We start from the raw sequence: 25,832 nt of genomic DNA, 5'->3' as shown, positions 1-25,832 counted from the left end.
AAGAGCACAGAGTTTGATATTTACAAATCTGATTTATGATACTAAAACTGCCTGATTTCTACTACATATCAACGTTCGAAAACTTCATCCTGAAGACATTCATCAAGCAAATTTGCTTCTTTACGAACAAGTCCCCAGAATAAGGCTTTGACAATATCCTCGGGTGATGCATTGAGTAACAAGAAGGTGCGACGGCTCATTTCCAGCTCACCGTGTTGGTTATCGCGAGCTGATGTTGTATGAAATTATTACTTTACAACATAATGAATGTATGATTTGTCTTATTATTCGTCACTTATATCATCGATATACCATGCTACATCGAGTAGGCATTATATCCACGGTCAAGGTGCCCATGCGACATGAAATGTGAGACCAACTGTGATACCAAACGTTATTCTTGCTCACGGTACGTGGGATTCGAGAGAGTTTACAAATACCATCATACAATACGGTTATAAATCTGCTTGATATTCATCATTATTGAAAATAATACAAACTCTGGTCAGACACCACATGGCCGTATCAATTTTACCAGTTCGCAACAAAGTAATCATAATACCAATGCCGTGCTTTTACCAATGAACTTTTAACATGATGTGCCTCCCGCTACTCAAGTATATCGATCAAGGTCTTACTGCCTGGCTCCGGCTCTCCTTGCCCGTCGGTTGGGAGCCTCTGCGAAGCAAAGGCCAAAAACACCGCTTCCCAGTGCCCATCGTCAAATTTGAACAGCACGGCTCCGTCCGAGTAGACACCATTGTCATACCTAGGAAGACTGCCCTGGTTCATATGTATATTATGGATACCCGACCCGAAGGAGGCCCCAAAGATAAAAGCAGTTGCCGAGTTGTCGATAGCATCATCGAGGATTGGCCTCACCTTGTCCAAGATATCATTGTCTTGGCCTGGGATATCATGCGGCAGGGCTTTTCCAGATTGAATATTTACAAGGTCCTTCATGCGATAAAAGTCGAGACCCTCTAAATCGAGGTTTTGTGAATAATAGTGACTGTAACGGTAATGGCGATCATTTCGGCCATCGTCACTGTTGGAATCCTGGACTAGGTGAAAGCCTAGGTCCAAATCCGAGAGTTGATTGGTGATGGGATGGGAGAAGTCGCGTGAAACCCAAAATACGAGGCGAGAATCTTTACCGTTCGATTTGACGTTAATAGCAGCCCTCCGCTCCTTCGAGGTATCATCGGTGAAAAAGAGCTCAATGTGTGGGGTGGGTACTCCTTGTCTCTCAGCATCATACCTAGTTGGGCGGCAAGCCCAGACGCCGTAGTGGGGAACAGGCATGTGGTTTGAATTTTGAAATAGAAAGTCTCAGTCCAAGATAGAGGCAGCTTTAGAATCGTAACCTTAGAATATACGATCAGCCCTGCTTTATAGCCTTACAGGCTCTGCTATTCCTTTTGTTGACGTAGTGGGTAGGTTATCCCAACGATGGAATGATGATTTGTCGCTACAGAATTTCATTGCCATTGGCAGGCTTCTTAGGTCGAACTTTTTAGTCAAGTCTCACTATTGGTCTCCCACGGTAGAACAAATTCTATGGTCTGAATCCTACTTCGTATATCAAAAGAAAGTTGTTATAGACTAGCGCACCGGTCGCGTAGTCGTCACACAGAAAAACGTATCGGTGGTTTCGGTTAAAGTTTAGCCCCCTCAGTTTATTTCGCGGGATCTCGTACTCGACCCGATCAATACTTTACTTATAATAAGACAACCAGTTCCTTCCCTAACCCTAAGCCTAAGCCGTGGATACGTAGAGTAGTAGATAATCTACTCCGGGGTGGTGAAGATCCACTATATACCATAATAAGACAAGATGATACATATAACTAGACTTGGCGGTGATCGAGTAGAATTTGTTCTATTTAGCCTATAGGGAGTGGGAGGGTGATATTAGGTAGTGCAAATAACTGATTACGGTCAATCTAGGCCGGTGTTAGACCTCGCCACTACCTACGGGGCTACCCGTTACCCAAAAGCCGCCAGGACCTGGGCTCGTTCCCGGCTATTCTAACGGCGAGCAGGGAGAATATGAGAACCCGCGGGATAGCCCCCAATCAATCCCCTACTTATCAGGCTAGGATAATTTGCAAAGCATAGTTCAAAGGCCTAGAACTATTTCTATGAACGCCTATGTGCGCTACTCTTCAGTCCCCATGGTTGGATGATAGCAATTGGGCTTAGTGCCAAGCTGACCCTAAATCTTCTTTAAAATGACCGCGGAATCCTAAAGCCATTGTTAAAGGTAAATAGACTATAATTCTTATCAATGACGCCTCCTCCTCCAGCACCTATACATGTCAGTTACATGGCCCCAGAGAAAGCCTTTATCGTTCTAGACTAACTGAGCATGCTGCATGCCAAGAAGATCTATCCGTGGGTTGGAATACGCCCCTAGAACCGTAGAAAGTTATTCTTGCTATTTCTTTTTACAAACCACCTGACCTGCTAGATAAGCTGTTTTCAGCGAGAAAGATTGCAGCAATATTAACAAGGAGTTGGATGAATTTGAAGAAGGTTGGTTGGGTTAAGCCGCCACTTTACGATAATACGTATCTCGAAAATTGCCGACTCTAAAAAGTTTAGCACGTACCAATATTCCCTATATTGGGTCCTACTGCTAGTTTAGATTGCTTTTACAATAATAGAGTCTGTAAAATCTAGATCGCGTAGAGGATCATGACTTCATAGCAAATAGCTACCCAGACTATGGGTGTTTGACATGGATTATTCACCTACATATAAAAGGATAGTCGCAATACTAGACGATTCAATATCTACGTCGGATAATATTTCGACTCTTATGAGAGTACCATTGCGCCCAGTAAAAGAAATCCCGTCGTCACCAGAACCAAAATGGTTTCTGGCGTTGCAATTTTATCCGTCTGGTATCTTCTTTGTGGGCCGACTCTTGGATGGGGAGATGTCGGCCATCGTACTGTTGCATATCTAGCTGAGTACTATCTCACCGAGCAGGGCACAAAGTTTCTCAATAATCTCCTGCCTCAGAACAAGCAGTTCGACATCTCAGACGCGGCCACATGGGCCGATGAAATCAAACGAAAGCATCCTGAGACCAAACCTTGGCATTATGTGGGTATGTCATAATTCTCACTAGATGGATTATCGTTAAATGTTGATTGTCCGTGAAAATGTAGATGTGAAGGATGATCCCCTGCGGAATACCTGTAATATATCATCCCTCCCACAGGATTGCAAAAGCACGAAAGGCTGCATCATCTCGGCCATAGAAGATATGGTTAGGCTCCCATTTGCCCGTGGTAATTTTGGTCGCAATCTAATTGGCAGTAGACCGTTCAAGTGAATGATGATAGCTTCAACCAAACAGAAGCTATCATGTTCTTGCTCCACTTCTTTGGGGACCTTCATATGCCCTTGCATGTGGAAGGTTATGAGGAAGGAGGAAATAAGGTGATGGTCTGTTTTGACGGCCACAAAGATAATCTTCACAGTATCTGGGACACAGACATGCCACACAAGATCAACGGCATCAAACATCGACTCAAGCATAACGACGAAAAAGTGGCATCCCTAAAGTGGGCGAAGCATCTCGTCCAAAAGAACATACACAGACCCACGACCGCTGTCGAATGTGCGGATGTGACCAACCCCCAGACATGTGTTAAGCAGTGGGCAGAGGAGACAAATCGTTTGAACTGTGCCGTTGTTTTCAAAAAGGGGCTTCCGTATCTTAACGGCGAAGATCTTGCGGGCGAATACTATGACGATGCCGCGCCGGTCATTGCGGAACAAATCTTTAAAGCAGGCGTGCGTCTGGCAACCTGGATCAATGCCCTTGCCGAGAAGAGTCGCGCCAAAACTGCGCTTGTTGTCCAGGGGGATCGGATGAGAGATCTCTGAAGTCCATGAGACTGGATTATTCTAGGGTGGTCTCATGGCGGGATGGCCCTACGACGGCTCTGTACAATTTTCGTATAAGAGAGCAGGAGTTATGCCATCAAAAGTGGCTTTTTTGCGCCGTATCTTATGAAATTGTATTACATATTCTTTTTAAAAAACTTAGTTGCAGAAATCCCACACGACAGATAATCATCAGAAGACGTCAAATAAGGTTGAAAGGGCGATCAACGGATCATAGCACAAATGGGCTCTATAAGAAGGGAAAGTGAGAAAAAAGGCGATGTTACATCGAACTCTAAAGTACAAATTGAGCCAATAGCTTAGGTTACTTGACGGAAAGCTGGTGTACGTGTTGAAGTCTACAGAGTAGATGAGATCATGAAGCAGCACAATGTAACTAATGTATTGTGGATTTGTGATAGTTGTAAAGATGGATGTAGGAGGAAAGAGAGCTAATCTACTACTATGGGAGAATGTGACACCTGAGAGTTCAAACAGTACGAACAACAGATGACCGATGTTGACGACTCTAAGTAAAATGACAAAACCCGCCATTTCAACAATTTGTGCGGACATTGATGACTATCTGTAATATGCACTTTTGTATAGTGCCTAGGTACGGAGTAGATGATATGTAATCATCCTGTATTTCTAATGCCAGGTAGCTGCTGGTGGGCCTGGCACGGTTAGATGTTTGGATAGTGTACTCCGTATAATAAATATATGGAGGCAACATCATTGCTGAAGGGGGATAACAAGGACAATTGACCAATGAAAGAGACGCCAATTCGGATCGCGAGCATCCGGCATGGGCTGTTGATGCGTCAGCCAAAATAAACAATGCAAACAGATACAAACATATCTACAAACGCATTTCAAACACCCTACAAAGTAGACACCCAGTACATGGGAGGTGCATGTATTGAAGCAAGAAATGAGACATATTTGAGCAAGGAATTGATCCATATAGACTGTACTTTGTAGTAATGAATTGAACCAAAGCGAGGGTGTTTAACTATTAATCAATTGTTTTGCTTTGGTGCCCCACCCGGGTGGAACTCCGGGGTTTTCGCCAGGGGCGGAAAATAAATTTAAATGCTCGATTGCCTCTTTTTGCTACTCTAGGACCCTTCCCCAATCCCAAGATGCCTTCCAAATCCTCCAAGTCCTCCAGCTCCAGCTCCGGCTGTCGCTGCCGCTGCTTCTCCCTCAAGACCCTCAGCTACCTGACCATCTTCCTGGCCCTGTTCTCCGCCGTCTACAGATACCTCGATGCGCGCCTTGAGCAATTCTACATCTTCGACCCGGAGCACCTGCACGATGTGTCTCAGCGCGCCATCAGCGCCCACGGCGAGGACACCCGCTCTATCGTCAACTTCATCGTCGCCGAGCTGGAGCAGAAGGTCGGCGCCAACTACCTGAGCACCCAGGAGGAGTGGGTATTCAACAACGCCGGCGGCGCTATGGGCGCCATGTACGTGATTCACGCCAGTATCACCGAGTACCTGATTGTCTTCGGTGAGTTTTACGCCCGCAACAATGTCTACCACCATTTCCATTTCCCCTTCTAACCATATTTACTTCTGCGCAGGTACCGCTATCGGAACTGAAGGCCACTCTGGTCGCCACACTGCTGACGACTACTTCAACATCCTCCAGGGTACCCAGCTCGCCTACGTCCCCGGAGAGTTCAAGCCCGAGGTCTACCCGCCCGGTAGCGTGCACCACCTGGTCCGCGGCGAGGTCAAGCAGTACAAGATGGATGAGTCTTGCTTCGCGCTGGAATACGCCCGTGGCTGGATCCCTCCCATGCTCTTCTTCGGTTACGCCGATACCTTCTCGAGCACTCTGGACTTCCCGACCTTGTGGGCTACCACACGCATCACTGCCCGTGAGATGGTCGGCAACTTGTTGCAGTACAAGCTGTAATTGTGTGTAAAATTTTGGGGTTTGTTGATCTGGAAGACTTCAGTTGAATTCATGAGGTCTATGTGGAATGTATGATATGGGCATTGGTTGGGAACCTGGCGAGGTGCCGTTTTGGTTGTAAAATTTATTGGATATGGTGAATGCTTAACTGGTAGTAGCACATTTTTTTAATGAAATCATCGGCTGAGGTTGTCGAGCTGCTTTTGCAACATTGATCATTGGAATTGAGGCATGGTCAAAGTATGGAATCGATACTCTCAACGTAATACCACCAACGGTCCCTAGTAGATCGCGAGAGGTTTATGTAGTTTTAAGTGACCTAGCCAAATGTGTATGCTCAGTGAAAGCACTAACTCTTTCCTGTTTGTTTTTACCTGGATGGTTCACGAATCCACTACAAATGAAGATATATTAACTCTACCCTTGGAAACAAAGACACTTTAACTAATAGCATGTGCTTGGCCATATAAAATGCAGAATTTGTAGTTAAGACTCAGGATCCAGAGTTTCCGAAGTGGTCAAAGTGTAATTCAGTCATCATATACCTGATACTACCTAAGTAGATCCCTGTGAATCAAATGAGTATTATTAAATTTATCTCCAAAGTAAATTGTCTGTCAAAATAAGCATTTGCTGAAGCGTAGGCAGCAAACGGGAGGGCACTCTCCGAGCTGGGTGCCTGTACAAATAACTTTATATAAGTTTGCAGTTTGCTTGCACCTCTCTTCTTCTTCTTCTTCTTCTTCTTCATATTTGATTTATCTATTAAAACCAGTACTCAACACATCGCATTTTATCGCACACTACTTTTGCTGTCCTTGTTTCGCTCCAGTGTGATAGCCCATCATGGCTGGCTACTCTGGATGCCTTTGGTACGAGCCTGGTAACTGGCAACCTCAGTATCTCCCGCAGGTCTCACTCAAGGCCCATGCAACTATCCTCTCCTCTGCAGCCCGTACAACCTTGACACAGGCCTTTATCAACCCATCTGACAGGGTCATCGAAGAGATATCCTACCACTTCCCTCTTTACGATGGGGTCAGTGTTGTCGGTTTCGACTGCAAGGTTGGATCTCGTCTGCTGCACAGCAAAGTGAAAACCAAGTCCCAAGCCAATGCAGACTACCAAAATGCGGTGGCTCAAGATCAGACTGCTGCTGTTATGGACCACACCTCCATGAATGATGTTTTCGTTATTCGACTCGGCAAGGCCCCCCCTCGTGGAAAGATCAACGTCGATATTACTTTCGTGGGAGAGTTGAAACAAGACTCTCAGACTGATGGCATTCGCTACACACTGCCAAGCACCATCGCTCCTCGCTATGGAACTGGACAGTCTTACGATTCAACTCAATTATCTTCATTTGGTCTGTCAACCAACCTTCAGGGGATGTCTATCACCGTCGATGTTCAGATGGAGAAGAGCTTGGTGATCCGGGAACTGGTATCCCCAAGCCACCGGGTCGAGGTCTCTCTCGGCCGTGTTTCTTCTACGCCAGCAACGTCCACTACCTTTGAACCATCGCAAGCATCTGCGTCTGTGATTCATCAGCAGAGAAATACATCCGTGGTGCTGGAACAAGACTTTGTCGTTCTCATCAAAGCAGATGGGCTTGATACACCGTGCGCATTGCTTGAAAGACATCCAGCCATCCCTAACCAACGAGCCCTGATGGCAACCCTTGTGCCAAAGTTCAGCCTCCGACCGGCTAATCCCGAGGTGGTCTTTGTCATTGACAGAAGTGGGAGCATGGGACACAAAATCCCAACCTTGAGATCTGCACTCCAGGTTTTTCTGAAGTCTTTGCCTGTCGGTATCTGCTTCAATATCTGCTCTTTCGGAAATTCCTACTCGTTCATGTGGCCAACGAGCAAGGTGTACGATGCATCCAGCTTGCAGCAAGCTTTGGCTTTTGCTGACAATGTCGAAGCGAATATGGGTGGCACGGAGATGCAAGGAGCGGTCATGGCAACTGTTCAAAATCGACTCAATTTCAAAGATTTGGATGTATTGATCCTCACTGATGGACAGATCTACCAGCAGGACCGTTTGTTCGACTTCGTCCGCGAAAAAGCTGCCGACAATTCTGCTCGGTTCTTCTCCCTTGGTATTGGGGAAGCAGCATCTCACTCTTTGATTGAGGGGATTGCAAGAGTCGGAAATGGATTCTGCCAGTCGGTTACGGAGTACGAAGAACTCGATCGCAAGGTCGTCCGCATGCTCAAGGGTGCCCTGACCCCTCATATCCACGACTTCGAACTCGAAATTGAATATGAAACCGAAACAGAGCTTGATTTCGACTTTGTGAGTGATACTGAGAACTTTACCGATATTGAGGCGGAGGGCAAAGAGAAGGAGGGAGGTGGAGACATTTCCATTGAAGGAACAACACGTAGCTCATCGCAGCCAATTCTGTTGTACGATGGGAACTTCCAGGAATCCGACATGAATGCTGATGCCGAAAAGAGAGCAACTGGAACCCTTCCCACTCTCACCCCTCCAAGAGCAATCCAAGCTCCCTACAACATCCCACCTCTGTACCCATTCATCAGGACAAATGTCTTCCTCCTTATGGACCCGCATTCGCCAGAGAAGATCCCCAAGTCGCTGAAGTTCACTGCTACTTCCAACGATGGTCTACTGGAGCTGCGAATCCCGATCTATGACATCGGAATCGGCGAAACAATTCATCACCTGGCTTCGCGAAAGGCCGTGATCGAGCTGGAAGAGGGACACGGCTGGCTCTCTCATGCCGAAGACGAGAAAGGAAACAAACTCAAACAGTTCCACGCCGACACAAAGCAGAGACTTGCAGAGCTTGAATGCCAGAACCTGGGAATCAAGTTCCAGGTCACTGGGAAATACTGCTCGTTCGTGGCCTTGGAAGAGCGCAGCTCTTCTTCTTCAGAACAACAAGGCGAACAGCATACGCTGAAGGAACATGCCGTAGAGCGTGTTTCTCCCATGTCACGGTCTGTTAGGTTCTTGGGTCCTGGACCTACACACACTGGCGGTGTACATGGTTGGGGTGTCCCCCAGATGCAGGCATTTTCTGAGTATGTTGGAACCCACCACACTTCCAACTCCCAAGTAGCACCTTCTACACCCATAGGACCTGGAGATTCAAGTCGTCTGTGTCGCACAACCGCATTACCTGCAGCTCCAATGCGTATGGTGCAAGCCAAAGTTCCAGCACCTGCACCCATGGAACCTGGATTCCCGATGCCTCTCTATGGATCAACTGCATCACCTGCAGCTCCAAGGCTTGGTGGCATGCTGCACCAAATGAGATCAGTTGCAACACCCCCGACTCCTAGTTTGACCAAAACTTCGCAGATGAGAATGCACGAGCTTATTCAGCTGCAAACCTTTGAAGGCAGCTGGATGTGGTCGGACGAGCTCTTCGAGCTTTTGGAGTGTAACATGAACTCAACAACCAAAAAGTTGGTCACAATGTACCACAGTGTCAATCGACGGATTGAACAAGGGTTCCCGCATGGCGATGAGGCGACTGTTCTCGCTACGCTGCTCGCGATGGGATGGCTGCAGAAGAAACATCCGGGTTTGAGGGCTGTTTGGGAACTTGTGCATGCCAAGGCTTCCGAGTGGGTTCCACTCCAGTTGAAGAAGATGCGGGATCGAGGTTCACCTGCGGCTATTATTGAATCACTCCGTGATGAGATTGTTGATATGATCTAAGAGATGAACTCGGTGGAGAAGGTGGACTTCAATATCGGTTCTTACACATTTGCTTACGAGATTGCTTATGGAATGATAGTATTTCCTTGGGGTTGAAGTAAAAAAAGGGGAAAAAGACAAAAATATTGGATAGCTTTGAAATGGAAGGAAAACTCTCATACCATTCTTTTTCCAAAAGTACAGGAAATGGCATACGACCACCTTCTATCGCCATGCTACGTGTGTAGTCATTTGTTCTTTTCTCATCAGGAAATTCTTTCGTATGAATGATTTGATATTGATGAACTGATAAATCTGCCGATATCTATGAATCCTCCCTAAGTGATGATCTTCATAAGTCGTAATAAATCGGTCCAATTAGAATCGGTCTCGTTCATCATAAGTAATAGAATGCGGTCCTTATCCACTGTAGCGCCATATTCGAATAGCATTGAGGCCGCCGGGGATGTTTTCAGTCGCGATTGCTTCCACAAACCACTGGCTCCACACATCCATTCGGGTTGACCCCGTTCTATAGAAGAAACTCGACAACTGGGTTGCTCCTCTCCATTTCATGGGTAATTCCTTCTCCGCGATGAGGTGATCGGAGTTCCAGTGCCGCATCAAGCGGTGACACATTTTTCTCACCCTAACCGAAGAAATTGACGTACTGCTCACATGTCTTGCCCTCCATGAATCCTCCCAAGGCAAAATGTCCACCACTTATCGAAAGATGTGAAGTTGGATCTCTGCAGGAAGCATCATTTCTACCAACTGTTGGACTTCTTAAGTAAAACCATGGTGGAAGAAGAATGAGAAATAAGAGACTAGGGAGGTGAGAAGAAAAAGTAGAGGGAGATAAATTCCTATGTACCTTGTTTGCCAGGCTTTCATAGGCCATTTAGCTGGCTTCAGTTTGTTTGTAGACAATACCACATGTCCTCCTTTTCTCTCCTCTCTCTTGTCAAACTTGCATTCCAGGGTTGTTTACAAAGCCATTTATTGGGAGTTGTAAGCGGGTCGCAAATGTCAGTGGATGACTCCTCCATTCAAAGAAAATGGCGATACAGGATGAATAGGAAGGCGTAAATAACTCGGAGGTTCGGTTCCTTGATCGAGATAACCAAGATAACTCCCCAGTTGAATGACCGGATGCTGCACAGAGGGAATTTATATGAAACGGGTAGAGTGGCAGAACGGAGGCATGCTCGCTCGGTTCCTATAGACTGAGGGTGGTAGTGGAGATAGCTCCCCTTGTGCCGGGCAGGCCTTCAAGGCCCAGCCAACTGAAGTTGCAAAACAACGTCCTATAGGATAGAAGGTATGGGTTGATATGTACACATCCATGAAAAGGCATTCAAAGATAGGATATATATACAAAGGAGTAAAGGCCTAACAAACAAAGCAACTACAATCGCTTCGTCGCAACAAGATTCTTGAGACCAACATTTACTACCATAACTTGCACGTATATCGCTACGTGGTTGCAGAGAGAAAGAAAAAGAAGCAGAGGGTAAGTTGAAGGTGCTGACGCTCTAGAGATATGCTAACTTCTTTTTTGCAGAGGCACTAGTGAGTTTCGTCATATTTCCACTTAGCACTGAGTAAAGTCAGGGTGCTGTTGATATGCGTATGATTTTTCACACAGCCTAGAATACGTCACTCTATATATGCATTGGAGCAATTCATTTTCTGTTATTCAATGTTGCTTCCTATCCCTGTCATGAAGGCTGAATCGAGATTTTGAAACTAACATTGAAAGAAAACAGTCATCCATAATTCGAATCCACAATCATTTCTGTTCCTAATTACCCCGGCGCCTATCTAACCATTTGGGCTTGAGACTCGGACCTCCGTGGGATTGGTCACGGGCTACCCTATACACCGGAAACTCACAAGAGACCATCGTATTTAGGAGTCGTGTGGTCTCGTCAAACCTGTCCCCTGACGCTCTGCCGCGCTTGAGAAGACCTGGTGCAAGTACCAGCCTCGCGACCAGCTTCTCACCTTCCGGCTGAGATCCACCCTCGAGTACCATGCGTGTCGGGTCAAATGGGCTGGGTATTTGTGAACCAAAGTCCCAGGTAATCATGGCAACTTGCCTACTGATTGCTTGGTCCAGACTTATACTAATCGCAAATAGCTCCTGCAATCTGTCCCGTATGGTGGCTAATTTCGCTCGCGAGAATGAACTTAGGACCTTGCTGACAGTTTCAACACTCTCCACCCATTCCGGTGGATCGTTATGAACTTCGTCCCGTTGTAATTCCATAGTGTCGAGCATCAAATTACATGTATTTGCTCGCCACATGCTACACTTTTGTCGTGCATCCGGAACCAAGTCCTCCGATTCCTCGTAGAGCTGGCCTGTGGAACATGTACGTTAGCTTTATACGTTGAATATGTGCAACGTGGATCCAAGCCACATAATACTGACCGAATGATTCGTACATATGATATACGCTTGACCCCGACTTGTCTGTCATCCAGCAGAATTTACCAAATATCTCGCTATTGATGAAACCCCATAGAAAGGCCTGGATAAGGTTCGCGCGCAGGCTAGCAGAGCGCATATAGCCTTCCCATTCACTCTGCGATATTGCTATGTGCTCTTTGAAGAGGCCATATCCGTATTTTAAGGCCCTGAAGTCGTGAAGCTTGTCGCTGAAGCACTGCGCTGAGAATGCCGTTATACTTTGCCGCAGATGATTTACATGTTGTACCAAGATATCATCGGTCATTTGGCTGTTACCATGACTCAGACGTAGGTATCGGTTCAGTTCGTTGATCGCGTCCCGCCAATATCGTTGAAATTCAGCCGCGGTCTGCTCTTTCTGTCTCAGATCCAACGTGGTCTGCCAATGTGCCTGCCTCTCCTCTTTGAGGTCGTTCTTCGCCTTTGCTAGTTCCTGGACGAGGTCATTGTATTGAACGAAAGGAACCTGATCTGCAGGTTGCGAAGTCGCAGTTGCTGCAAAATCCGAGGCTGGTGGGCTAACATCGTCGGTCGTTCCTCTACTATAAGGCCTATAAGGCGCCAGTTCTTCTTGCTTCAGAGATATGTTGTCCTCATTGCGTGGACCTGGCCGTGGTGGTAAAGGGGGTAAGGAATTTGGAGGAACTTGTGGTAAATCCGACACTATATCTGCCATGTTTTCGAGTGATAGCCGTGAGGGCAGTAAATGTGAATGAATCTGTGGGAAGAAGACAGGGAGATGGAGCGTGACTTTAGTCTGTATCTAGGAATACCCCTGAGGTCCGTACTCAGCCGCAGAGTTCACAACTCCTCTGATGGAGAGAGCGTGACAATCCAGGACATGCCCCAACGACCAAAAGGTACTTGGCACCGAGCACACCATAAAGGCCGACAGCTTAGTATCCAACACAGACAAATCCTTTGGGTCCGTGTTATCTTCCCAACTCTTGAAACGAGGCATCCAATCCTATGCCACTCCGTACAGCGCCTTTCACCCGGGTCAACAGCCCCCCCAAAATGAATACGCGCCCCATATTTTGGTAAAGGCTAGTACTTTGTACGAGGTACGGAGTAGTCCATCCACGATGAGTCGAAGTAGATGTACTAAAAGGGGTGGGAGAGGGGTAGTAGCATACACCACAATTACATGCTAATGTTATGTTTATTCGAAAAAGCAAATAAAGGCCCGGGCGTTAACCTTGGAACATATGAAATAGATTCCCGTATTTTCGCTAAGCCTCACTAATATATCCAATCACCGATGAAGAGAAGCGCCAACAACCCCCAAAGACATGTACTCCGCATCACATTGGGAATTGCAATTCGGGCTGCTTGTAGATATGCAGGTGTTACCAGCGTACGAAGTATGGATATGCATCAGCTTTGGCAAACGGTACATGGGCCTATCCAAGCCGCTAGTATAATGCAGTAAGATGTAGATTGGGCAAGCTGATCCGAACCTGGGAAGTACATGTGACAAAGGTTGTGACCTCGAGCGGCTAAATTTATATTCGAAGCCCACGATATTCCATGTTCTTTTGTTTAGTCTTGAAGCTCTAATACACTCAGTCCAAGTCATCTCAGACCTTTATACACTACTCCAAGTGCACACGATGTTTCTCCGAAAGGGCAAACCAAAATCCGGGGAGAAAGAGAGCTTTTTGCGAAAAACCTCGGAAGTCCGCAATGAACGAGGGTTCAGAGGTTTAGTTGGAAAAATTAGAAAGAAGAGGCAATCTGACCTAGACGACTTTCTGGTCATCGGAATTGATTTTGGAACCACGTTAGCATCGGTTGTGCAATCCCCATATTAGCTGGTACTAACAGAAGTGCAGATACTCAGGCGTGGCATGGGCAACGGTGGAAGATTTTGAGAGAGATGAGATTAATATTATCAGCAATTGGCCTGAACACGCGAGAGAGGAACCAAAAGCGCCTACAGAGCTGCTCTATGAGAATGGAAAAGTGATGTGGGGATATGGTATCCCACATGACGGGGACCCTGTGCGTTGGTTCAAGCTGCTGCTCTTACGTGATGAAGACATGACCGAAGAGCAGCATCAATCTGAACCTCTCTTGCGTGCACGAAAGCTGATGCGAGAGACGGGTAAAACGGCGACGGACTTGGTCGCGGATTACCTCCGATTATTGTGGCAGCATACCATGGAAACAATTCACATGTTTCGTAGTAAGTCGGTCATTTCTGCGCTCACTTTCCACGTTGTCATTACTGTGCCTGCTATATGGAAGGACTATGCGCGCAAGGCTATGGAAGAGGCTGCACGGAACGCTGGCATTTTACAAGCCCGTCCTATTGGCCCCACGACCCTCACCTTTGTTCCGGAGCCAGAGGCAGCTGCTCTTGTAACACTCTGCGAACGTGGCCGTGAACATGACATTGAGACCGATGATGTTTATGTGATCTGCGACGCTGGCGGAGGCACTGTGGTACGTTGGTGGATGTTGAAGCCTACAGGCGCGAAGCTGGATATTTCGTGCTGATGAACTATAATCTCGCAGGATCTCATCACCTATCGAGTTGGAGAATTGGATCCAATCGAGATGCATGAAGCAGTGATAGGGACTGGTAATTAGCCGACCTCCCAGTATGTGTTGCTGGTAACCGATAGCTAACATGTCTGAGACAAGGTGGTCTCTGTGGTGGTATCTTTGTCGACGAGGCATTCGAGACCCTCTGCAGAGATCGTCTGGGAAGACAATGGAACAAACTTAGCCCGACAGGCGTGAAATCTATACTGAAAGACCAGTGGGAATACGGTTACAAACCGACGTACAAGCCGAACACCGATGTCCGAGAACTCGTTATTTCTGTTCCTGCCGAGGCTTTTCAGGGTGCTGAGCTTAATGACCAATCCAGAAAGCCTTTTATCAAAAATGGGCGAATTCACTTCTCAAGGTTCGCAACTATCCACCTTCCCCTAAGTCCAAGACTGATGGATCTAGCTCCGATATTCAAAAGGCATTTACCTCGGTTTTCTCCGATATCGAGGTGCTCATTGACCAGCAACTCAGCAAGACACGAGAGAAAGGTCTTCCGGTTAAAGTTCGTATGAATAGCCCTTGTTTATAAATTGATGCTCAAAGATTACCAGCAAATAATACTTGTCGGCGGACTTGGCTGCAGTCCTTACCTCTCTAACCAGTTATCGGCGAAGTACGCGCAACACGGCATAGAGATTATACAATCCATGGGCATGGCACCGTAAGTGTTACCATTGCTCAAATATGATATCTAGGCAGTATGCTGATATTGTATGTCTATTAGTCGTACGGCTATCTGCCGTGGTGCCATTGTTAAAGGCTTTTTAACCGGACACGGTGGTGCTGGCTCTCATCTTACTGTCGTGTCAACCATCGCACGACAAAGCTTAGGTATTAAGTACTCCGCAGAGTATAACATTGATATACACCGGACAGAGGACAAATACTACGATGAAGTGGAAGGTAACTGGAAGGCTGGGAACCAGATGGAGTGGTACATGCAAAAGGTCTCTTCCCTAATCCAACCATGAGGATATATGACAGTCTGTATTAACTTGCACATTAGGGTGGGGATGTCTCGAAAGCAAAACCTGTTCGACATGACTGGTACGAGTGCCACACAAATGAGGACCAGTTTGTGAAACCCTTCCAACTGGAAATTTTCCAGTGTGATGATGAAAATCCACCATCCAGGCGCAGTTCGAAGGTCCACAAACTATGCACAGTAAACATTAACCGCCAGCACATCCCTTTTAATTCTCTTCCCGATCTCGTGAGAAATGATGGCGTGCGGGTGAAAAGATGGTCGTTTGAAATCGAGATGGTGCCTTCTGGGGCTTCGAACGAGTTCATAGTCTATTATCAAGGAGTGAGTCTGGGATCGGGAAAAGCAGAAGTGGAGTTCCAATGAGCGATAACTGGTAACTTGTAGCTGTTTTCTATGATTGAAGGCTGTGTCTGAATCTTTAGCGCACTTAATTGGCGTACTGGGGATTGCCCTCCTTATCCTTGGGATCAGGACTGGACGTTGTGTGGCGATTGCGGACAAATATTATTATTCTTGTAAGCAGATACCGTGAACAATTCTATTGGCCGTTCCTCTATCAAAACGAGAAGAAGTGAGAGAGACGTAATCTTCCCTAATCTTACTTCTGTTATGTGATTATCATTATCTATAGCGACAGCCAATAGGAAGTGACAAAAAGAGCCGGGCCGGGCCGACTCTTCCACTAAAGGTTCTAAGAACAATTGGCTGCCCAACATAGAATTCCCCTGAGATTTATATATCGTCTGTAGTTTAGCATTGGGAGTTAGTCAAGGCGCTAAAAAGTCTCATGTAAAAAGCTATATGGTAGCTAAGGGGGCCTGCCCGACCGTCAAGGCTTCCAGCTTGCCATCGATCTGAAATTCTTGGAAGCCGTCGATATTCCCGGGGATTTTTCGTTTGAGGATGTTCCAAAGAACATGAGGCGGGGAAATGGGTTCAATATTCGCCCTCCGAGCCAGTATGCAGCGCAGAGCATTGCATTCTTACCTCTAACTAGTGGCTCGACAGTGAGTGATACTTCAAATATTACACAACAACCTTATTTCCGTCACGATTCCCCCATATCGGGCCTTAAATCCGACTATGAAACGAAACCTGCGAGCACTGGCTTTTCGAAAAACTGGTGCGAAAGCTTCCCTAGCAAAAGTGGAAGTGCGTCTTATCTCCTTAAGCAAGAAGATCTGCCATGTTCACTTGATATCAAAGATACCCAACACAAGTTTGTGGTTCAGATTGATGCAATCTCTCTTGATATCGAGGTTGTTTCCCCTGGACTGCTCTCAATCCGCCGTGCAATGGATAATCCACTGCCCACAGATGTTATAGATATCTGTCGGTTATCTACAATTAGTGAAAAAATGGTGGCTTATAGCCCATCATTATCAACTATGCAACTAGGCCTACGCCATGCCAACGGTTTTATGATAATTCTTGAATCTGTCCAGGGTGAGATTTAATTTAATATCGTCGTTCCGGATGACAGGATCTATAGAAGCTTACCATTCGGAATCCTATCGATGGGTACTACACAGCTTGTTTGTAACTGGAATGGTGGATCTCTACCATATTTGGTTACAACCAGCCCAAATTATGAGTTTTCTATTGTAGATCAGAATGTCCCTCTCCTTAATCATGAATTGTTTGCAATCCTAGACTATTCTCTGTTTGCTCCAAGAAGATCCTGCGCATTGTCCAACAAAATCTGTTTTGTTCTTTCCGATCCAAATAGACTCTGCAATCCATCATCCACTCTCTGAGCCAGGGATTCAGCCAGCGCTGCAGGGGTATAGGGATAATCACTCCCATACAGCAACCTAGACGAATCAACCAGCCGCAGTAGGCCATGAATCTGATCTGGGAACGGCACACCGGCAAGATCAAAATAGAAACGCGTCTGCAACAGCTGTTTAATCCTCGCCCCGCTAATCCCATCACCTGCCCAAGGAACCATCGACGAAAACTCCGCGATTCTCTCCATAATGGGAGGGAAAGTTGCACCACAATGACAAGCCACGAAAGTAATCCCAGGACACCGGTCAACTGTCCCAGAAGTAAGCAAACTCATAAGCGACCGTGTCGAATCAAACATGAACTCCATAATAGGCGCAGCAACACCGGGAAGTGGCGTAACCTTCTCAAGTGAGTCATCGTCGTGCCGGATAAGACAGGTAGTAGGGTGAAAAAAGACGATAGTCTTGCGCTCACTCAATTTGTCAAAAACACGACTAAAGCGCTGATCGCCCGGGTAGATGCCATGCGAATTGGTCAGGATTTGAAACCCCACTGCGCCAAGGTGGTCTAGTGCATGGTCTATTTCTGCAAGGGAGCCTTCCACGTCTGGGAGGGGGAGAGATGCGAAGAAGAGGAAGTGGTTTGGGTGATCGGCGCAGATCTTGGACATGTCCGTGTTGGCGCGGCGGGTTATGGTTCTGCCTTCTTCGTCGTTGCCCGGGGTTAGGTGTGTGGCCGGGGAGGACATGCTCAGTACTGATTTTTTAATGTTTAGGTTGTTCATTAGTTCAATGTGTGCTTCGGCGCTCCATTCCTGCATTATATTGTGTTTAGCATGGGGATTCAATGTGTTGTGGTGTTAACGCTTAGAGGGACTCACTGGAATCGCGGGCATTCCATCTGGGTGGCCTCTGCCTGCGAAGTCATTCTGTAGACAATACTCGCGATACGAAGGTGGCACACAATGAGTGTGAACATCGATTCTATCCATTTTGGATCTTGTGAGCATGTATGGAGTTGGGGGGATTGTTGCTGGTATTATAGTCTTACATGCATCCCCGCAACTGAGACCGACATTTCTAGTTCGTATTCTTCACCGATTTTCTCATGAAACACGGTTGCTTACTGCTTACCGACTCGAGATTAACTACAAGGGAACATGTTGTGTTACCACTTCTCGTTCTTGTCAATGCCGTAGAACAATGAAACTAACAGGCTAACTACACATCTTTGAACCGAAACACAGTCTAGACAAATGACTATATCAGATCTACTGTTGGCAGTTCCTTCGGCTCAACAATTAACCCCCTTGCAGCCAACAGCCGCGCCTGAGTGAGCTTCAAAAACCGGTACGTATTATCCAAGATCGGAGTGTTCACACCCTTCTCCCTTGCAACACGCAAAGCATTCCCCAGGATAACCTCCACCTCCATCGGATTCCCCTTATCCACATCCACCAACATACTAGGCCGGAAAGACAACTCGAGAGGAGTAACATCAACCATCTCATCCACAATCCCTGGCCCGAGATCATACCCATCCGCCTTCGCAATGGCCGCCATCTCCGCCATACCAGGCCGAATCAAACTATGCTCGCCGCCGAACCGTCGAACCGCAGCACTGTCAAGCTGAGTGATAGCACACATGGGATTGAAAATTCCATTCCAGAGCACCTTCCGCCAGCGATAGAAGACGATATCATCGACAACATTGGCATTAACCACTTTGCTCCCGTTATAGATTGCTGCGAACTCTTCGAGCTTGGTGCGCTCAATCGCCGCATCCACGGATGGGTTGTGGAATGCGCCAATGTAGAACTTGTCGTGATCGTCGTGTATAACGTGACCGTTGCGCTCGTGTGCGCCGATGAAAGTCGGCGCTGATAATACCACGTTCGAGGGGAATGCTGCGATTATTGGTGGTTCGATGTACAGACCGTTTTGGAATAGGACGATCGTTGTATAAGCAGGGGTTATGGCGGGGGCTATGATCTTGGGGATGTTGTTCACTTCGGGAATGTTCTTCATTGTAACGATCACATAGTCGAATGGGGTATTAGCGTCGGCTAGGGGAACAGCATTGACGACTATCTATGTGTTAGCTTCGGATAGGCTTGGCTAGCTGTGTTTTGACCTGCAACCCTTGGGAGTTTACATACTTGCGCTTGGTCTCCAGGATGACAGTTTTCCATGGTCGATAGACTCGATTTCGAATCCGTGCCGAACAACTTGTTCATAATTGGATCGGAGAACAGAAGTGACTGATGCCTGTCCAGATCTTTCGAGGGCAACGCTGACCATCGTCCCCACACCACCTGATCCAATCACCAACACTCGGCGCTTAGCCGTAGCAGTATCGTGGGACATGCTGGGCTGATTGTGTTTAATAACTTTGGAGGATATAATGTCAAGAAATTACATTTAACCACCAAAGCCGTCGTGCAATACGGGAGCTCCGACCTCGGAGTCTCCCCCTTATCAGCATTCTTCCCCTCACTGGGCGATAACGCCAAAATCCTTTGAACCTTGGAACCCGATTTGGTTGTTGTTCACTCAGTCACACTTCTTAGAATGGTCGGGAGTAAACTATACCAACGTTTCACCATGGACGTGCAAACTATATCCACACCAAGTGATCGGATGATAAAAAGTGATGTAAGTAACATCTCTACCCTTCCAAATAACCTCAAGTCACCTCCCAAATGCATTTCCAAATGCATTTCCAAAGTCGCAACCCAAAATGAAGAACCCAGTCAAGCAAATGCGCTTCTCAGCGCTCGAAGACTTCCTCGAGTACGTCCAAGATGTCGCAGAAACCTCCGGCAGATGGGTCAACTGGCAAATCATACGCGGCAAGCGACATATATGGTGGGAGACAGACTGGGACGTGGTATCCCGATGGGCGCAATCGATCATCGAGACAGAAGAGCGTCTACGTGAAACCACCCAACGTGAGAACTTCCACAAGAAGTGGATCCATAAATTCCACAACGGCTCCAGCGAAGCAGGAAAATTCGTTCTACCAGATTTGATCGAAGAGTTAATAGCTCTGGACCACGAGTACACACGTCTCGAGCGGATATACGACACGCTCCTAGGGGGTTGTCCCGTGGGACCCATCAAGAGCGGGTATATGTGGATTCGAAAGCAGCCGCAGTGGTATCTGAAGAGTGAATGGTTGCGCCAGGATTGTGCGAGACGGGGTGGGTGCTGTGGTCGTGAGTGCAAGTGTTGTGAGAATCTGCCTGATCCGAACAGGAGGAAGGGTTGGGGCCATTGCACTGCTCAGTGTCCTTGTTGTATTGATCTGCGCCAATTCCAACTTACCGAGAGGGATCGGAGGATGTTGCAGCCGGAGTTTGATCTTACTGTTTACCCGTGGAGTGATTATAGTCGAGAGATGTTTCGTGCGTATATTTGGTCGCTTGACTAGGTCGCTTGACTAGGTCGCTTGACTAGGTCGCTTGACTTGGCTTTTTGTTTATAGTTTTTGGAAGGATATCGACCTCGGGAATTTCCTGTTGCTCGGTATAGAGCTCTAGGGAATTGCCGCTTTGCTTATCACCGTTCCAGGGGTGAAACTAATTTTTTTTTCGGGCGTTGGAAGCTTAAGCTGAGGCAAAATCTTCGATTTTGCAGCTACAGGCCTATGTGTGGATCAAAAATAATAATAAAATCCGCGGTTGAGACATCCTGTTAATCCCGAATCCCGCCAAGCCGGCATGTTTAACGCATCCTGATTCGACCTAGTGGCGTATCAAGTCTACCCGTCTGTAGACTTCGAGGCTTCCCCGCAGTCTATATTCAAGCTTGATAAGACATGCAATGGAGTATCCGCAAGCGCACATCGGTGAATTGCTTAAATAGACGGACGATTATGCCTATCATGCTCCATCAAATTCACTTTTCTCTTCAGTATCCAACTCTCAACTATGGAGAATGACACTTACCAAGATGGAACCATTTGGGCTCCAGGAACAGTCAGACTAGAGGATAGTAAGTGTAACCCACAATAGTACACAACATGTACAACTTGACTAACCAAGCCAGTCCACCAATCCGGAGACCAACTGGTCCTCTTCCCCACCCCATCATCCGACCCAAACGACCCCCTGAATTGGTCAAAATCTCGCAAAATCCTCAATTTCACCCTAGTAAGCTTCTTTGTGCTATGGACCTTCGTACAACTCGACATCGGCTTCACAGCATGGGGTCCAATGCAAGAAGAACTCAACTACTCCATCGAGATTCTAAACACCAACGCAGCCGTCAACTACGGCGGCCTCGCCGTAGGCTGCATCTTCTTCATGCCGCTAGTCCACAAATACGGCCGACGCCCAATCTACATCCTCAGCATCTCCCTACAGTTCGCAGCATGCATCTGGCAAGCCAATATGTCCACCGTCGGCGATCTAATGGGCAGCGGCCTGATATCCGGCATCGGCGGCGCGATCAGCGAGATCATCGTGCAGATTACCATCGCTGACATGTTCTTCGTGCATCAGCACGCCACGATGAACGGATGGTATGCCATCATCCAGTCTACGGGCGCATCCCTTGGTCCCGTAGCTTCGGGATACATCGTGGTTGCACAAGGGTGGAGGTGGATGTGGTGGTGGTGTGTGATTTTCTTCGGAGTCACACTACTCTGTGTGATATTTCTTTTCGAGGAATCGAAATATATCCCCTGTCTGGATGGTCGCAATGTTACCGCGAATACACAAGTGACCGGTGAACAGTCCAAATCACACAAAGATGGGGACGCAGTGGATTCAAAGAGCGCCCAGGAGACGTCCGCCAGTCGCGTAAATACCAATTCGGATATTTCGATCAAACCCTATTCCCAGCGAATGGCTTTGGTGACCGTCACCGACGAAGCGCTGTGGCCGCACTACTATCAACCGATCGTGACGCTCTTCACTTTCCCGGCTGTTTCCTATGTGGCTATTACATATGGTTCTACGCTGAGCTGGTTCGCTATCTTGACTTCGCTACAGGCTTCTTACATGATTATACCGCCTTATAACTTCAATGCTGTTGGAGTTGGACTGATGAATGTGGCACCATTTGTTGGCGCCGTTCTCGGTTTCCCCTTCGGTGGATATTTGAGCGATAAATCTATTTTGTGGTTATCCAAGCGCAACGGTGGTATCTACGAACCGGAGATGCGTCTGTGGCTTGCTCTGCCTGTTGCCATTACCAGTCCTACGGGAATACTAATATTCGGGATGGGCCTTGCCTATGTGAGTGACGCATCCGAAACAAAGATTTTGGATATTTTTTAACACTGTCTAGGGTGCGCATTGGGCTGTTCTTGCTGTCGGATTTGGAGTCTTTGGATTTTCACTTGCCGCCATTGGCGGAATTGCGCTTTCGTATCTCATGGATTGCTATCAAGACGTGAGTGCTTCTTTCACTTTGAGTGCTTGGGTTCTCTTTCTAATTTGATGGCTTCTAGATTATCGGCGACGCGTTAGTTGGAGTGGTTTTCATGCGAAACATCTTCTCGGTGATCGTACTTTTTGTGCTGACACCTTGGGTCAATAAGATGGGCCTGCGAGACTTGCATATTCTGTGTGCGGTTCTCTCGTTTGTTATCCTCTTGCTCCCCGTCCCACTTCTCATCTGGGGTAAGAAGGCTAGGATTGCCACGGCACCGAGTTATAGAAGAATGGCGGCGAATCAGCTTAGCCATCGGACCATCTAGATACAAACTTTTACAACTGGATATTTGCACGAGAAATTGGACGTCGCTTTTGTATTTATTGAAACTCTAGTTCTGACATTAAGAAATGGTATAATATTTTGAGATAAGCTCGTGAAAGTATAAATAAGAAGACTAAAGGTGTATAGTGTTAAAGAAGGTATCACAAAGAAGAATATAAAAGAGCGTGCTAAATTTTTCCTTTTCCTGTTTCGCCTGAATCCCGCCGACCACCCTGTGCAGTCCGCATGGAGCCTCCCCATTCCCCAAAAAGGGTCCGCAGACCTAGACTCTCTCCACCGCCTTCTCATCCTTGTACTCTTCATATGGGGGCATCTCAAAAGTTTGCCGAACCGCAAATGAGTCACTTTTCTTGTGATTGGAAGTGATAGTGCCTCCACCATTGCTCGAACCGACAAGAGTCCTTTCGGATACGTTGTTGGAGGAACGAATCTGAGACCAGAAGTTGCGGTGACCTATCTTGAAGAGAGGGCGGAGGTTAGGGAGACAAGCAGCTGTGATTCCAACTGCTGCTTCGATACAAGTCCACACAATGACGGGGACTTGGTTGTCTTAATAAATAGTTAGTGATATAGATCAGGGGATTGAAAGAAATAAAAAGCATGTTGATACTCACAGGTAATATCAGGACCTTGCCTAACCAATTCAATCATGGCATTGAGGCGGAAGCAATCGAAGATCAAGGTTCTAGAAACGAAGTGTTAGAATTCTTCCACTGTAACACGAATTGGACATCAAACATACAGGCCACCGACAAGGAAGACTGCAGAAAGAAGCGCTTTCTGGGCCTTGGGAATCGGCAATGTCCACACGACTCTCATGGGCATGATCAAGAGAATAAGGTCGGTGAGGATGTTTGGGATTTGAATGCCATAGTAAAATTTGGCCGAGTCAAGGCAGGCTCCTTCAACGGATGGGTCCCAGAACTTCTTGGCGGGAATGCAAATAAGAGCACCGGCAACGTAAACACCCACAACCCAGAGGCAGATGAATACAAACACGACGTTCACTGCAATTGTCATGTGTCGGACTGCAAAGAGACGCTTGTACAGCGCTAGAATGGAGAATTTAATGAAGGCAATGCAGCCGGTGTATATAAAGGCATTGGCGAATCCGAGCTATCTTGAGTTAATACGTGTATTTGGTATAGTGCCGAATCTTTTACGTGAACGTACTTGCAAGTAAACCAGGAGATTCTTCGCTGGGATCATTGTAATGTGTGAGCCCATTCCATTGAATAGGACTGATATTGGTGTTAGTATGAAGTTGGCTTCATGCAGTATTTTTGTCACTCACGAACAACCACTCCACTGGAGCATGCATATTTGAAGAACAGAGCAACCATAATCAAGTAGTCGTCCAGGAACAGCCTGCTTCCCGTCACCTTCCTCGCCAGGATCCTCAGAGCAACCGAGAGAGTGGATAAGGTGTAAGCAAACACCAGTGCAATAATCATTGACCTGCGTAGGTCCTGATTCGGGTGGTCGAAGTCTCCCGGTGTCCACGTGGGGGTGGAGGAATGTCCTGTGGAAGACATGACAGGCAGGTGTGGTGGATAAACCCCAACAACGAGGTATAATTAAACGAGAGGAAGTTGTTGGTTTGAATAATTTGGAATCATTTAAGCCTGCGTTTGATGTCTTTAATGTACCTCGAGGAGATGAGAAAGGGGGGAAGGGGGGGAACCCCATCTATGTATGTGTCATATCTCTCGAGAACTATGAAAATAACGCAAAGATGATATGAACAGGTTTACCGATCACATCGATGACAAGGCGTGGCTTAGGTGCAGATGGCATTTCAGCCCAGACATGCTCCAGTGCGAACGATTACATATTCTGTTGTGGGACTATTTTGCCTGGGAAAAAGCAAGAGAAAAAGCAAGACGTTGCTAATCAACGGCCTGTCAGATCATAAACAGCAAAGTATTATGTGCCTTGACCGTAGAGATTTCGCCAATCATATCGAGGCATAGGAATCCTTTCCCGACGTGTCATCTAAGGAGAGTGGATGTATCAGATTTGGATCTGACACCTGTGAGATGCACTTTGTTGCAAGACATTCTTCCCACAATCAGCCCGCAAACCCAGTAGATAGGACGCGTTGAGCGGTATGACAGAATGTGCTGGCACATTGCTTTTTGATTGAGATAACTATTGAAAATATGCAGCGGAGAATGATTGTTCATTGCTTTGCAGTCAAATTCTCACAACGGAAGATTAATCAACCAAATTCCCGAACTCATCCCTATATTCCAGGCAAGGGATTAACAATCAAAAATTCCACGCATTGTTGACATACACAAAACCCGGGGTAGGGATTCCCATGCTCTAGGAGAATAACCAGAAATAGATGCATACACTCCGTACGGAGTATTGCAATGCCTCCAGTCACTGACAGCTGTCTCCCCATGCACAACCTACAACGTAGCCAAAAACGCCATGATCGTCCAATAATTGAAAGAAATACGGGTCATCAAATACTCTTCCGAAGTCGCCGTTTCGGTAAATCCTCGTACAATAAGACAGTGAAGGTCTGGGGTTTACCCGATATGATACGTCAATTGGACAGCGGACACATCCGATTGCACCCCACATGGTGGAAGTTAGTCTTTTTAGCCGTTATGTTTAATCCACATGATAGCGTTTTTGTCATTAATTACGAGGTTGATATACATCTCATGCAGCCGGATTGCATTTCTGTTGCACCTGGATTGATGATCTTTAGTTGCCTTTCCCAAATTATGGCACAGAAATGCATAAATGCAATGTTGAATGCAATCTTAATTGGAATTGTTCAATACATTGTTCTAAGCACAGTTTTGTGCAACACAACTGATAG

At 46.8% G+C, this 25,832-nt stretch overlaps 10 protein-coding genes across 10 annotated transcripts; 5 read left to right on the top strand and 5 right to left on the bottom strand.

Annotated features, from left to right (window-relative positions):
• Positions 1-609: 609 nt before the first annotated feature.
• N7537_002996 (YukJ family protein) lies at positions 610-1,305 on the bottom strand (the record flags this gene model as incomplete). Its single annotated transcript, XM_056894054.1, has 1 exon — positions 610-1,305. The coding sequence occupies one exon, from the start codon at positions 1,303-1,305 to the stop codon at positions 610-612; it is 696 nt and encodes a 231-aa protein (XP_056759049.1).
• Positions 1,306-2,877: 1,572 nt separating this feature from the next.
• Positions 2,878-3,903, top strand: N7537_002995 (S1/P1 nuclease; the record flags this gene model as incomplete). The annotated part of the gene is made up of 3 exons (XM_056894053.1): positions 2,878-3,118; positions 3,180-3,280; positions 3,334-3,903. The coding sequence occupies 3 exons, from the start codon at positions 2,878-2,880 to the stop codon at positions 3,901-3,903; spliced, it is 912 nt and encodes a 303-aa protein (XP_056759048.1).
• Positions 3,904-5,048: 1,145 nt separating this feature from the next.
• Positions 5,049-5,832, top strand: erg2 (C-8 sterol isomerase ERG2; the record flags this gene model as incomplete). Its single annotated transcript, XM_056894052.1, has 2 exons — positions 5,049-5,421; positions 5,495-5,832. The coding sequence occupies 2 exons, from the start codon at positions 5,049-5,051 to the stop codon at positions 5,830-5,832; spliced, it is 711 nt and encodes a 236-aa protein (XP_056759047.1).
• An 846-nt stretch (positions 5,833-6,678) lies between these two features.
• Positions 6,679-9,531, top strand: N7537_002993 (uncharacterized protein; the record flags this gene model as incomplete). Its single annotated transcript, XM_056894051.1, has 1 exon — positions 6,679-9,531. The coding sequence occupies one exon, from the start codon at positions 6,679-6,681 to the stop codon at positions 9,529-9,531; it is 2,853 nt and encodes a 950-aa protein (XP_056759046.1).
• A 1,783-nt stretch (positions 9,532-11,314) lies between these two features.
• On the bottom strand, positions 11,315-12,662 carry N7537_002992 (uncharacterized protein; the record flags this gene model as incomplete). Its single annotated transcript, XM_056894050.1, has 2 exons — positions 11,315-11,877; positions 11,948-12,662. The coding sequence occupies 2 exons, from the start codon at positions 12,660-12,662 to the stop codon at positions 11,315-11,317; spliced, it is 1,278 nt and encodes a 425-aa protein (XP_056759045.1).
• Positions 12,663-13,599: 937 nt separating this feature from the next.
• On the top strand, positions 13,600-15,950 carry N7537_002991 (Hsp70 family protein; the record flags this gene model as incomplete). The annotated part of the gene is made up of 9 exons (XM_056894049.1): positions 13,600-13,769; positions 13,822-14,434; positions 14,507-14,573; positions 14,636-14,903; positions 14,951-15,050; positions 15,100-15,209; positions 15,273-15,495; positions 15,555-15,857; positions 15,921-15,950. 9 exons carry the CDS (start codon positions 13,600-13,602, stop codon positions 15,948-15,950), a joined length of 1,884 nt encoding a protein of 627 aa, XP_056759044.1.
• A 1,240-nt stretch (positions 15,951-17,190) lies between these two features.
• N7537_002990 (amidohydrolase family protein) lies at positions 17,191-18,258 on the bottom strand (the record flags this gene model as incomplete). The annotated part of the gene is made up of 2 exons (XM_056894048.1): positions 17,191-18,081; positions 18,148-18,258. 2 exons carry the CDS (start codon positions 18,256-18,258, stop codon positions 17,191-17,193), a joined length of 1,002 nt encoding a protein of 333 aa, XP_056759043.1.
• A 268-nt stretch (positions 18,259-18,526) lies between these two features.
• On the bottom strand, positions 18,527-19,633 carry N7537_002989 (ketopantoate reductase family protein; the record flags this gene model as incomplete). Its single annotated transcript, XM_056894047.1, has 2 exons — positions 18,527-19,353; positions 19,426-19,633. 2 exons carry the CDS (start codon positions 19,631-19,633, stop codon positions 18,527-18,529), a joined length of 1,035 nt encoding a protein of 344 aa, XP_056759042.1.
• A 373-nt stretch (positions 19,634-20,006) lies between these two features.
• On the top strand, positions 20,007-22,973 carry N7537_002988 (uncharacterized protein; the record flags this gene model as incomplete). Its single annotated transcript, XM_056894046.1, has 4 exons — positions 20,007-20,469; positions 21,422-22,509; positions 22,562-22,666; positions 22,725-22,973. 4 exons carry the CDS (start codon positions 20,007-20,009, stop codon positions 22,971-22,973), a joined length of 1,905 nt encoding a protein of 634 aa, XP_056759041.1.
• Positions 22,974-23,255: 282 nt separating this feature from the next.
• Positions 23,256-24,447, bottom strand: N7537_002987 (uncharacterized protein; the record flags this gene model as incomplete). Its single annotated transcript, XM_056894045.1, has 5 exons — positions 23,256-23,542; positions 23,608-23,678; positions 23,736-24,109; positions 24,167-24,234; positions 24,288-24,447. The coding sequence occupies 5 exons, from the start codon at positions 24,445-24,447 to the stop codon at positions 23,256-23,258; spliced, it is 960 nt and encodes a 319-aa protein (XP_056759040.1).
• Between the last annotated feature and the right edge of the window lie 1,385 nt (positions 24,448-25,832).

Source organism: Penicillium hordei, assembly GCF_028827395.1.
Source record: "Penicillium hordei strain IBT 12815 chromosome Unknown utg000001l_segment0_segment0, whole genome shotgun sequence".
NCBI classification, from domain to species: Eukaryota; Fungi; Ascomycota; class Eurotiomycetes; order Eurotiales; family Aspergillaceae; genus Penicillium; species Penicillium hordei.
Note: the sequence above shows the minus strand (reverse complement) of the source record. Positions and strands in the feature narration are given on the sequence as shown.